Source organism: Cyrtonyx montezumae, unplaced genomic scaffold (assembly GCF_038088225.1).
Source record: "Cyrtonyx montezumae isolate F1298 unplaced genomic scaffold, pur_monq_1.0 scaffold_41, whole genome shotgun sequence".
NCBI lineage: Eukaryota > Metazoa > Chordata > Aves > Galliformes > Odontophoridae > Cyrtonyx > Cyrtonyx montezumae.
Genome location: NW_027072047.1, coordinates 2,009,190 through 2,021,481, shown reverse-complemented (window position 1 = coordinate 2,021,481; position 12,292 = coordinate 2,009,190). Strand labels below are relative to the sequence as shown.

The 12,292-nt window shown below is 43.2% G+C and overlaps 1 protein-coding gene across 5 annotated transcripts in view; it reads right to left on the bottom strand.

The window, feature by feature from the left end:
* Positions 1–12,292, bottom strand: part of NEDD4L (NEDD4 like E3 ubiquitin protein ligase) — a 138,131-nt gene that overhangs the window by 61,997 nt on the left and 63,842 nt on the right. For 3 of the 5 annotated variants that reach the window (XM_065747097.1, XM_065747098.1, XM_065747099.1), the window contains exons 4-5: positions 7,695–7,733; positions 5,456–5,509 (exon numbers count right to left, since the gene is read on the bottom strand). In XM_065747097.1, the coding sequence (XP_065603169.1) occupies positions 5,456–5,509; positions 7,695–7,733 (93 nt within the window). Of the gene's footprint in view, positions 1–1,045; positions 2,513–5,455; positions 5,510–7,694; positions 7,734–12,292 lie in introns of those variants that run through there. The other 2 variants (XM_065747095.1, XM_065747096.1) reach the window with 2 other exon arrangements.

The following is a 12,292-nucleotide window of genomic DNA, read 5'->3' as shown; positions in this document are numbered from 1 at the left end:
CAAGAAAGCTGCAGAGTCATCATATGGCCTTGCTGCAGCGAGCAGCTGTCTCTCCGTACTGCATTTCACTGAACAAAAGCGCAGCAGAATGAGAACACATGCAGTAAAGACCCAAATCTCTCCCAGTGAATCTGTTTTCACAGCTGGAGACAGAGTGCTCGCTATTCTATATACAGCATCACTGAGCTCAGGAACTCAAGTGGGCAGTGTTAAATTGCACAGTAAAGCAATTTAAGCAAATGACTAATCTAAACCCTTCAGTTTCATTCCTGATTTGGTCTTTTAAAAATGGCTTAAAAACATGAAACTTCAGACTTCATTTGTTAGAACAAAGAAGAACCAGAAAGATGAATCTCGCCACACAGAAGTAAAGCCAAAGCAAACAGAACTGACAGCACAGTTCCCTAAGTCGTGACAAGCTGCTGGTATAGCAGTTTGATCAGGACTTGTGGCACACAAAAAACAGGATGATAGTTCTTAGTTTAGAGAAGGACAAAAGCAAGAAAAAAAATAAAAATAGCCCCTCTTTTTTTCCCCCTCACTTCTTGGTACTTTACCTGTTATACCATTATCTTAATCAGAATTACCATGAGATTTCTACAGCCTTAGCTCCTAATGCATTACGATGCACATTTTTAAAGTCACAGAGGTACACACGCGCATTATCCTTAGATGTTATCAGAGTATTTGTTTTGAGACAACAAAGCGAACGAAGAATTCCTCACGCAACAAGGTTTCAGCCACCAAAATTAACACGATCCTTTGATTTGCCATTTGATTGTTCTGTTATTGAAGAATCTGATGTAACATTGAACCAAGCAATGCGTGACGTTAGGATCTCAAAATATTACACTGCACATAATCACAACCGAGAGCAAAGTTAAGGCAGATGAGAAACAGAGATTGTTGCTGGCTGGCACCAGAGAAACACCGAACATTCTAGCACTAACAAGGGAGCCCTCCCGTTGCCTCAGGTTTAAAAGCCTTTGCACAGCAATATTTGGTTGTTCTGTTGTTAGCAGAGCACACTCAGCATCGTACTCACCGCAGAGCTGGCTGTCGTAGGTCCAGGGGTGCCACGACACTCTTTACCAACAACTGGACTTTGTTCCTCAGGATTACGGGTGACAAGGATTCGGAAGTGCTGCTGCCTTGTGTTTTGATCTGGTCTGATTTTAAACAGGCATCCCTTCCCTTGAGGAATCTTCTCTACTGAACTGCTTCTGGATATTTCTGACCCGCTCCTGCTGTTTCCATGCAGTTCTGAAGTCAGTGCATCACCTGTGGGGCTGATTTCCTCCGGCCGTGGCTGGACAGGGTAGGAAGCGCTCCTCTCTAGCTGTATGCGTGGGTACCTGACCAATCTGTCCCCCTTTGTCCCAGTAAAGCCGAAGTTATACTCGCCACCTGTACCACTTGCCTGAGGTTGCTGTAACTGGAGAACAAAGAACTTTTTCCCCGAATTTGCTGACATGTCTGGCACATGTTGCAGGGACCAGCGCCGGGGCTCAGGGGTGGGAGCATTATTTTGAGCCTCAGAACCAAAGGGCAACAGAGTAACCTGAGGCACATCGGTGCTCGAAGCACGATGCTGAATCCTCACGCCACTGATGTTCAAACCTGAAGCTGCTTCCTTTGCCTCGTTCTCATGGGCAGTGGACACAGCATTGTCACTCTGGTTATTAGGAGGAATAGTGCGGAATATCCTACGGTTACAGCGAACAGTTCCATTCATCTGCTGCCCCAACTCATCCATCTGCCTGGGTGGAGAATCCTCAGCGGTCACTTCTGGGCTGCTCTGAGAGGATGAATGGTTTTCAATGGGGGACACATAATGCTCCCTAACATCCGAGACTTTACACAGTGGGGTCTCCTCGGGGGTCTCCGGGGTCACGCACTCATCTGCAGCCTTGCGCTGGAGGGAGATCTGCATCGAGGAGCTTCTTGTGGGACGTGTGTTGATGCTGTTCAGCAGCTGGGGAATAAACATGGAGGTGCTCCTTTTTAAGGAGCCCACTTCTTGGAAGTCGCTGCCACTGCCATAATCTGCTCCGTGTCGGGAGAAAGCGTGAGGACTGCTTCTTCTCGGCAAAGTGTGGAATGCCATGAAAAAGTCATCTTCTCTATCCTGGTCGAGGATCTCGGATTCAGGGGCTGTGTTGCTTCGCCCAGAGCCAAAATGAAACCGCAGCCGATGGGCCATGGTTTTACAGAGAGAAGAAAAGGAGAGGGAGAACGGCAACAATTCAGGCACTGCCAGAAGTTAAAAACCAAAGACATAAACTCCAAGAAAAAGTGTCCCATCTGCCAAACTGTTAGCACTGCAGCACTGATAGCGACAGATAGCAGAAATAGCCCAAGTGGCAAGCAGCATTCCAGGCATGATTGGGTAAGAGCAATCAGCGCTCCTACACACTGTGACATGGGGTAGGATGGTGGCAATCACGTGGCCCGGTTCCCCCTCTCCAATCTAAGCCAGTGGGGGTTCTGTTGTTTTTTTTTAATGCCAGAGAGAGCCTGAAACAGCACCTTCCCAGCTGCTCCTTTTCCATCAGAGCACAGCTGACCGAGGCAGTGAGCACACTCGGCGCCGCTATAAATCTAAATCATATCGTACCCACACGGCACATTCACACAAGGCACACGGAAAGTTAACTGCAACAGAAACGCCGCGGTTCAGTGTTAGAAGGGTAAGTCAGCGCCACATGCAAATAAGAAACAATACTTCAAGCTCAACTTTTAGGCGTGTGCTACAGCACGAGGCTATCATGGCAGAACATGAGTAAATATAGCACCATTACGCTTTCAATTTTAACTGCACTCACAGCATGGTTAAGTAACGAGCTCCTTGCCTTTAAAAAGCCACAAGTTTCACATTGTCCCTAGGAGCGCAACACAGCCTACGCTGCCCCTTGCAGTCCCTTTTAATCAGTAAAAATTACAGCAAACTAAGCAACTGTATGCACGGCAGAGATCTCTCACGCAATAAAAACAGCAGAAATGTGCAAAATGTCAGGAGACAAAGTCTCTTTTTCAGTTTTACCAGGCAGTAAAGACGAGTGAAAACCAGAGACGGGTGTTGCATTGCCGTTTGGTACAGATTTGTCTTAAACAGCACACAGAAACTCTGCCCATTACTGGCCAGCCTCCAGTGGGAAAGTTAGCAGTACTACCACGGGCGTGATCGCAGGCACGGAATACAGTTACACTCTGAGAGCCAAGAGACCTCAGAAGCAGAACAGACGGACAGGATACGTCCAACTGCAGAACAAACTCCCTAAATATGCTCCACCGCAATGCAGGAAATTGACGGCTGGGGGATCCTCACAGCTGAAGGGTGCCCGCCATCGCACTGGTTCGCACATGCTGAGGAAGAACCTGGTTAGCTAAAAAGCACATCTCGGAGAAGAGACAGTGTAGGATCAGCTCAATGCACAGACATCTGTTCCTTAAGAGAACTCAGAGAAGCTCTGTCAACAAACTGTCGGTGGCAGGTCAGTGCTCCGTCTAGATGTTTAAACCTCTGCTTGCACGCAGCTTGCTTTCAAAAGACAGAAACTGACCAATCAAAGAGAAATGGAAGCTTCCAACGATGCAACTGCCAAGAGACAGCACAATCCCCTATTGTTTTAAGTGGACCAGGAGCCAACAAGAAGAAAAACATGACTAGCGTCTACACAGACACGGTGCTGTGGAAACTGCCTTGTGCAAGCACAGGTGCTGATTTTATCTGATTTTTCAGGTAAACCATTATCCACAATCTCTTTTTGCTCTGCAGATGAAGATGCATCGTACATCCTCTGCTCTGATGGGGGGACAGAAGGGAAAGGACACACTGCAGACAGGAATTGCTCTGATTATTTTCTTCACATTCCTAAATTAAGTTTTTTTTTGTGGGGTAAAAAGCATGTGTTGACAACAAGTATTTTGCGTGAAAGCTATCACTCAATAAAGACAATGCAATGGAGATGTGCCACTATGAACCCCCATATGAACCTCCTTGGCCTGAGGTTCAGAACACCTTCAGGAAGGAAAGCAACAGCTCCTCATCTCCAGGTTACAGCCCGCAGAAGCAGGGACACAGGAAGAACAACCAGAAAATGGATCAACGACACAGCAACACTGAAATTGTCAGTATAAGGCCAGTGCCACAGAAAGAAGACCTATAAATCTCAAAAGATGTATCAGAAAAGAGTACACTTTCAATTCTCAGCCATCAATACACAGTCAAGTTGTAGTTTTTTTTCTGCACTGTCACCTCTTTACTGACACAGCAGACATCCCCGTGCGTGCCACTGCCCTCTGCAGGCAGAATGAAATCTCTTCCATGAGCTTCTGCTCCATCCGCCGCACCAGCACAAATTTACCCCAACCATCCTTACAGCTGCAGGCAAACCACACAGGAATCACAGAATGGCTTATGTTGGAGGGGATCTTGAGGATCATCCCCCACTCCCTCCCTCCCTCCCCCCCCCCTCCCCTCCACCATGTGCTGGTTGCCAGCCATCCAATCAGGCTGCCCAGGACCCTATTCGGCCTGGCCCTGAACACCTCCAGGGATGGGGCATCCACAACATCTCATATTTCTGGAGATCAGTATTTCTATACTGTATGGTTTCGTCTGGAATAAAAAGATCCTCACAATACTGGTCTAACTTTCACAAGGCAAGCAGGTTCAGTAGATAGTGTACTGCCCCGAAACAAGAAATCTAAGGCCTCATCTCACAAGCAGAAAAACGGTGCTCAATTTTTCAGCAGAGAAAAAAAAATGTCATCCACCCAATGTGCCATCACACAGGTCCATGTAAATCAGTGTATGCAGAATGACAGTGTCACCCTTTTGACTTGTCTGTGTGAAAAACATAATCAGTTCATCATTAAGAGCAATATGCAGTAGGATTTGAGAAGACTTACCATCTCAACAACAAAGGTTACATCAGACAAGTGAAGTTCAGGGCTAAAAGCCCTAGAAATATGTTGGACACCACCAGGGGCATAACTGAACACAAAACGCAGAGCATTACTTTGCTGCTAATTAAAATTTTCAAGTACCCAGCAGAGCTCTGGTTACCACATCTCAGAAAGGATTAAGTGTTAAAAGATACTGGAAAGAGATGCTCAAGTGAAGCAGCTGCTTTACGTACAACTAACAAGGCTGGGATTGCTTTTCAGCTCACACTGGAGAAGCCGCAGGAAGGGTATGATATGTATGATGTTCCACCAACAGAACATTTAGCTTAAGGAGGACTGTTTTGGTCTGAAGCAGCAGAGTACTTCTGTGTTTAATGTTCCACTAGCTCATAAAACAGACGCTCTGTTTGCTTCAATCTCTGTAAACATTTTTTATGCTTCAGTCACGTAAACGACAGAAAACATACACCTTTAAGATGTGCTGTTTCCATCAGCTGCTTTGCACAACTCTGGGACCAGTGAAACGAACACAGCAGGTACTCACCAATCTGTTCTCATCAAACACTTCAAACAGGAGGCGATGATTGGTTGGGTTTACCTAGGAGAAAATCCAAATAATATTATTTTAGCTTCATTCGCTCAATTAGAACAACAAATGGGCATAAGTTTATACAATGATTATATCAAGGCAAACAGAAAAGAACTAATAGGTTTATATAAATCCTTTGCTTCAACTAATTGGGAGAACGTGAACACACAAGCCCAGGCTGGACAGAACACCAGAGCTCAGACTTCTGTGTTCTGCACCTGGAAAACTCAACTAGAATGTAGGGAGCAAAAGCGTTAATGCATTTCTTTCATAATTTAACCATCATCTCTCTTTCAGCCTACCTATCTGTCACTGTTTCTGGCCCATTTATCAACCACGGCTGATACCCCATGATCACATGCCTGGGGAGAACCCAATGGAAGGCAGAGAACCTCCTCTGCTCACATTTGGCATTCTTGCCTAACACTTCTTTACACAGCTGTATCTCCAGAAAATAATCTACTTGGAAGTAAATTTAAGCAAGGAGACAACTTTTCCAGAAAAACTTCATGTGCCAGGTTACTATGTCCACCTGCTTAATTAAGCTGCCTAGGGAGGGGTTGAGTCACCATTCCTGGAAGTGCTCAAGGAATGTGAGGGACATCGTTTAGTGGGAAGATATTGGTGGTAGGAGGACGGTTGGGCTGCGTGATCTTGAAGGTCTTTTCCAACCTTGGTGATTCTATGATTTTAAGGAAATTTAGGCAAAATATTCCACAGTGAACTGATTACTCTGTGGGAGTGGCAAAGGAACTCTCAGTCCTGAAAAACATCAGAGAACTCTGTCACACGAAGAAATGTGCATTACTTTAACATTCACACTGATTTTTAGGATTTTCCAGATGTCTTAACAGAGCTCCCATGAAGCATATTTGTAATTTAAGCAACACAAATTGTTGTCAGTTTTATATATTTTCTTTCCCCAGAAAAACTTCACAATGAAGAACAAAATCTTGAAGACTGTCAGTAAAAACGATAACCATAAGTAAGTTTTCTTATACTTAACTTCAAAGCTTTTCACTTTGTCCCTTACAGTTTGTCTCACAGTACAGCATGCTGTGAGACCAGGATCTACCAGGATGGGCTTATGGAGGCACGGTCATTCATTCTAAGCCCTGGACAGAAATTGTAAGCTGTCCTTACATACGATAACAGTGTAAAACTTCCTGACACTTTTTCCTGTGCCACCATCTCAATGGCCACCTCTGTGCTTTGTCCCAGGAGCACTGGGAAAGGCATGGGGCCAGGAAAGTGAACTTAGAGCCTGCAGACTGCATAGCTCAAAGAAACAGGTACAGCTTATATTATACAAATAATAAAAAATATTTATCTAAATACTAATTTAGAGATTTAGATGTGTACTAACCAGATACTAAACCTTGAAAAGCTAGTTGGCACACATGTAAAAATAAAAACATATTCCATCTGAACCTCAAAAAAAGCATTTACAACAACTACATCGGTGGGAACTATTTGAATATTCCTATTAGCAAGAGAGATGAGCGCTAAGGCTATAAACAGTGCATGATGGGGCACTCATTTTTAGCAGCCTACAATGACAACGTCTGTTCTCAAGCAGCTGTTTAAGATTATATTTTAAAACCACTGAAATTTTACCTAACCTACTTCTGTGAAAGCTGCAGCTGCAGTAAAATAAAGTCATTCTTCCTCAGAAAATATTTTCAGCAACTGAGTTATAGCCACTCTCATCTCTGTTATGTGGGTTTTGATGATCACTGTCTTAAATCCCCTTTTACCACTCTCAGATATTAGAAGTTATCATTTTTCTTCTGAAAAGTCACCTACGAAGTGGAGTGGTACCACTCAGCTTTCGGGGAAACTTACCTTCATTTTAGAATTATTTGCAAAAGACAGAAATTAAATACAAGAAAAAGGCACCTTTTGCATTTTTTGTCAAGGAATGCAAAGGTCAAGAGAAACCACTTTTTCAATCTTCCTTCCCTATATTTGTATTTCTTTTTATTTTTTTTCTTGACATAACAGCTTAAATTTCATATGGTTCTCGGAAATGCTTCTGATTATTTGCCACTAAATTAACATCTTAAGACCACAGGAAGCATTAGGATGAGCATTTTTTTTAAATCAAAACACATAAAGAATGAATAAAAAAATCTTACAAAATACCATGTGATTATTTGTACATTATAGTGATTGCAATTAAAGGGAAACTTACTCTAAAATAAAATTCTTCATTCCATTTTGGATTTAGTGTCTATAAAAGAAAATAACATATTAGGATGTTACAATATCTGCAGGTGTGCAATTTCATAGCCATCACAACGCGCATGCAAGTGACAGTTCTTGGTTTTATTTTTATTTTTTTTAGAAAACACCAGGGTTAAAAAAAAAAACACAAGCATTTCTCAACAAAATAGCACCAACACTGCTGTCAAATGATTTAGAACTGCTCTACTAAATAAACCAAATGTGGGAAGGGATTTGAGTCAGATGAACTGAAAATAGATGGTAAGGAGGAATGAATCACAGTCACGGAATGGGACCCCAGAACCCTCCAGCCTCTCCCTGCTGTGTGCTGGCTGACCCCAGCTCAGGCTGCCCAGGGCCCATCCATGGCCTTGGGCACCTCCAGCAATGATGCATCATAGCTCTGGGCAGTGCTGGGGCCTCACCACCCTCTAGGTAAATAATTCCTTCCTTACATCTGATCTGCCCCTGCCCTCTTCTAGTTCAGTCATTCTGCGAGTTTAATGCTGTTCTGCGAGTAAAAGACAAATCAACTGGAAGCCACAGAAACAAAACCTGAAGACATTTCATTCTCCAGATTTACTTACTATGCTTTTTTAAAGACAAGGTCAACGTTAGGACTGTGGAGATAAGGACAGTCTTACAGTGTAGATTAAAAAGGAAAATGAACAAAAGCAGAGGTACTTTCCTCTGAACAGACACCATACTCTTCCTAATCTCCCAAAAGTTCACAGAGGATTATAATTTCACTTTAATAATCCAAATAACATACAGAACAAACTGTGTTCCATTTGCAACCTGAGGGGAGCTCCAGCATAAAATCATAAACTGACAAAAAATTCAAAGTAGGAACATTAATAATTGTCGCACTTCAAATTCAGATGAGCTGAAAATCATGCTGTTCTGTTGAAAACAAAAAGGTTCTGTTTTCCTGATGAACCTTTCCCCTGCTCTCTCACACAGCAGAACTTCACCAGAAGAGCTGCTGCAGTGAAGTGGCTCTAACGCACCACAGCATTGCTAACGCAGAGAGGACAATCCTAGCTGTTCATCCAGAACTCCTTAGCACAGATGCAGTACATTTACCCAGGACACTGAGCTCACTGCTCAGCACTTCCCATAGAGTGGTCCTATGCACGCCCGTGGTCGCAGCGCTGACAGCTGACAGCCTCCCCTCCCCTTTGAGCCTGGGCTGAATCTCAAGCCACGGTACATGCAACTAACAATCCATGAATTCAAAGTCTGAGACTCAAAAACTATCTGTGAGAAAAATTGACATAAATAAATAATTTTTTAAATGAAAAAAAGACCAGTGATAAGCAGGATGGGGTAATGGACAGAGAGCAGCTTTCTGCTTTTTTTGCCATAAAGAGCACTAAAGCAATGTTCGCTAAAGCAATAAATAAAAGAAATATTATGTTTTAAATATTTGCATTCATTCCCTGCGGTTGTTCTTGGCAAGAAAGACTCCTCATCTAATCTGGCAACCAGATTTAAGGGCACTACTGCTAATCAATAACACATTAATTCTGAATACTGCTTACCCACAATTACCAATTTCAGGAAATAATTATGTATTAGGCAGCACAATTTTTAGTAAACAAACAGGTGGCTGCTAGAAATTGCTTCCACCTTCACTAACCCAACAATTGATAGGTTGAGTCAGAAAGTACAAGTGCTAGAATCACAGCTGAGGAGAAAAACATTTGTACAGAAAGCCTCCAGAAATAAATGGGTGAATAACTGCTTCATAAAGGATATTAGCAGGGAAACAACAACAAGAAGACTCACCAGCAAAGAGCTACGTCCTAAAAAGGGCAAGTACTGCAGAGATAAAGGACTGCCAGGAGTCAAGCTGAGTTAGATCTTCCACGGGATATTAGGACAAACACAAGGAGGGTTTTTCAACCATATAAATATACAGCAAACTAGGAGAGAAGAGATGCTACTAAGCAATTAAGTTTTAAGAAGAGACCAAATGATTTTAGACAGAGGAAATTATGCGTCAGTTTACGGTAAAGGCAGAAGAGCTAACTGGGATCTGCACAAAAGTATCTGCTGCAACAACCAAAGCTGAAGAGAAGCCTTCAAAGCTCAGTGCAGCCAGATTGAGGGAACCAAACAGTCACCTTCCAGAAGAAGTGACACAAGAAGTCACAGGACCAGGGACAAAAAAGTAAAGTCATACAGAGCACACTACAGGGCTGTGAGGCCACAAATGGCAAACTATTATCCTACTTCAAAAAAAGCAAAAGAGTGTTTCCAGTATTCTGTCCAAACAAAGCTCCAAATGAAGCAAGACTTTTCTCAGGTGTCACAGTTGGAGTAACTGAACATGTGGAGGGAAGTAAATCTAAACAGAACTCCTCAGAAATACAACACTGCCAGATCATTCTGAACATTTTCTCTTGATATCTTAATTTTTGCAGAGTGAGGGAGCAGCGTCGGTTGAATCCTGGTTGGCACAAGGGTAGGTCCAGCATCGCAGACCTGGAGAATGAAAAGGGAAGTGCACCCTTCTGCCTTCATGTCAGCTCTCCTGCAGGGCAGGACGCGGCCACAGAAACTCACTCCCTACACAATAGGAGGCAAAAATGGGTAGAAAACTAAGAATGAGGTGAAGGGCAAGATAGCGTCACGTTAACAGACGAGTTACAGACTTGGAGGTCATCAGCAGCATCTTTCAGAATCACTCCTGGGTATGATTTTCCTCAATATTTTTAACTCTAAATGTAAACATAGCACGATGTTTGCTGTTGATGAAATAAACACAGATGCTGTGAGTTGCACAGGAAGAGAACTGCTCAGGGAGCAGGCAACTTGAGATGAAATTCAGCAACTCAAAACAAACAACTGACAAGAAGTTTCCCCAAGATGAGTTCACGTTACTACTACGGAAATGACTGACAAAGCACAGGCTATGACGGTTACAAAGAACCATGAACAAAGGCAGATGCAATCCCAGGAGCACCCTCAGCTCACCCCCAACCCTCTGCAGCACACAAGCAGCGCCCTTCTCTCCTTCCTAGGGAGCACTGATACCCACAAGCTCACCATTGCTCTTGGCACAACCAACGCAGTGCTCTCACATCCTTACCACATCTTGTACTTAGGGTGGTCTTCTCAACAGCTTTCCTATTCTCCTGCCCATTGCACGTTCCCAAAACTGGTAGTTATCACTTCAGCAATAAGGTTACAATCTTATTTCCAATCTAGTATTCTCATTCTGACCACTCAAGACTCTCTAGATCCATCGCCCTTCAGACATGTGGGAGCCAAATATGCCATCTCTTGAGTACTCATGTTTTTACACCAGCAACACCCAGCCAAATAAAGGCAATGCTATTCTAGTGAGAAAAAAAAAAAATATATATATATATATAAATAGATATAAGGCAACCTGCCTTGGCTTTAACAACCAAAGAATAAACACATTGCTCCTGCATGGAACCAGGAATGTATTAAAACTCTGGATGCGATCTCCATCTTTTCGTAAGAAGAAAGAAGAAAAAATGAATTATCACTCCTGTCACAACACCCACTCTCACACATACTCTTCACAGCTTTGCTGCAAAGGCTCACTCTCCAAAGCCAAAGGATCCCTGCACCTCTGCACCCCTTCCTGCATCCCCTCCATGACCGTAACAGTCCTACCCCTGTGAGTCACACAATAGCTGAGGCTGGAAAAAAACTCTGGAGTTCAGACAGACCACCACCCTTACGTTGAAATTTATCTCACTGGAGGGAAAGCTGAAAGAGGAGAATCTCCCTCCCACCTACAAGCATCTGCCAGTTACCAGAAGCTACCATACTGTTATAAGAAAACAACAAACCACAGCATGGACTGGACTGCTCCAATTCTTCTGACTTCCACCCAGTTCTCTGCAGAACAAACAGGTGGTTCAGCAGCAGCTAGTCAGGTCTCAGCCAGTATCACTACTGCTCCAAAATCTCTGCAGAGGTCGAAGTCTGAAGACGAGAAGAAACCTTCACCCGCACCCGTTTATCCTTTTCATCTAACCTTTGCAATGTAATAAAGATTTTTTGGTACACAGACACAGGTGTACTGATGTAAGAGTTTCTCGTGAACTAAGCTGTTTTGTAGTAAACAGTCAATCTTGCACTTCGGCATGAACACGAGGGTTAATACCATATCGCAAGTAAAACAGTCAGGTGTTACACAGCCTGAAAGTGACCTAAGCATTTTCCATCGGTACACCTCCAAGAACAGAGTTAATTCTGCACAAGCATGTCCCAGGAAACGACAAGACAGCAGGCACATGCTACCAAAATGAGATAAGAATATGGCAAGAAAACTTCCCACATTAGTATACAGAAGTGGCAATAAAACTTAGAACTATTAATGGGGGAAAAAATAAAGGCACAGTCCACACGGAAAAAGTTACACTTCTCTCAATTTTCTATGTCCAAAACTTTAAAGAAAACAAAGCTAGACAGGCTATGAAGGAAGTATTTTAAAAAGTTATTATGAAACAACGGTTAAACTGGAAGCTTGAAAGCTTTTGCTTTCCAACATGACGTATCCCCCGAGCCCTGCAAAAGCTC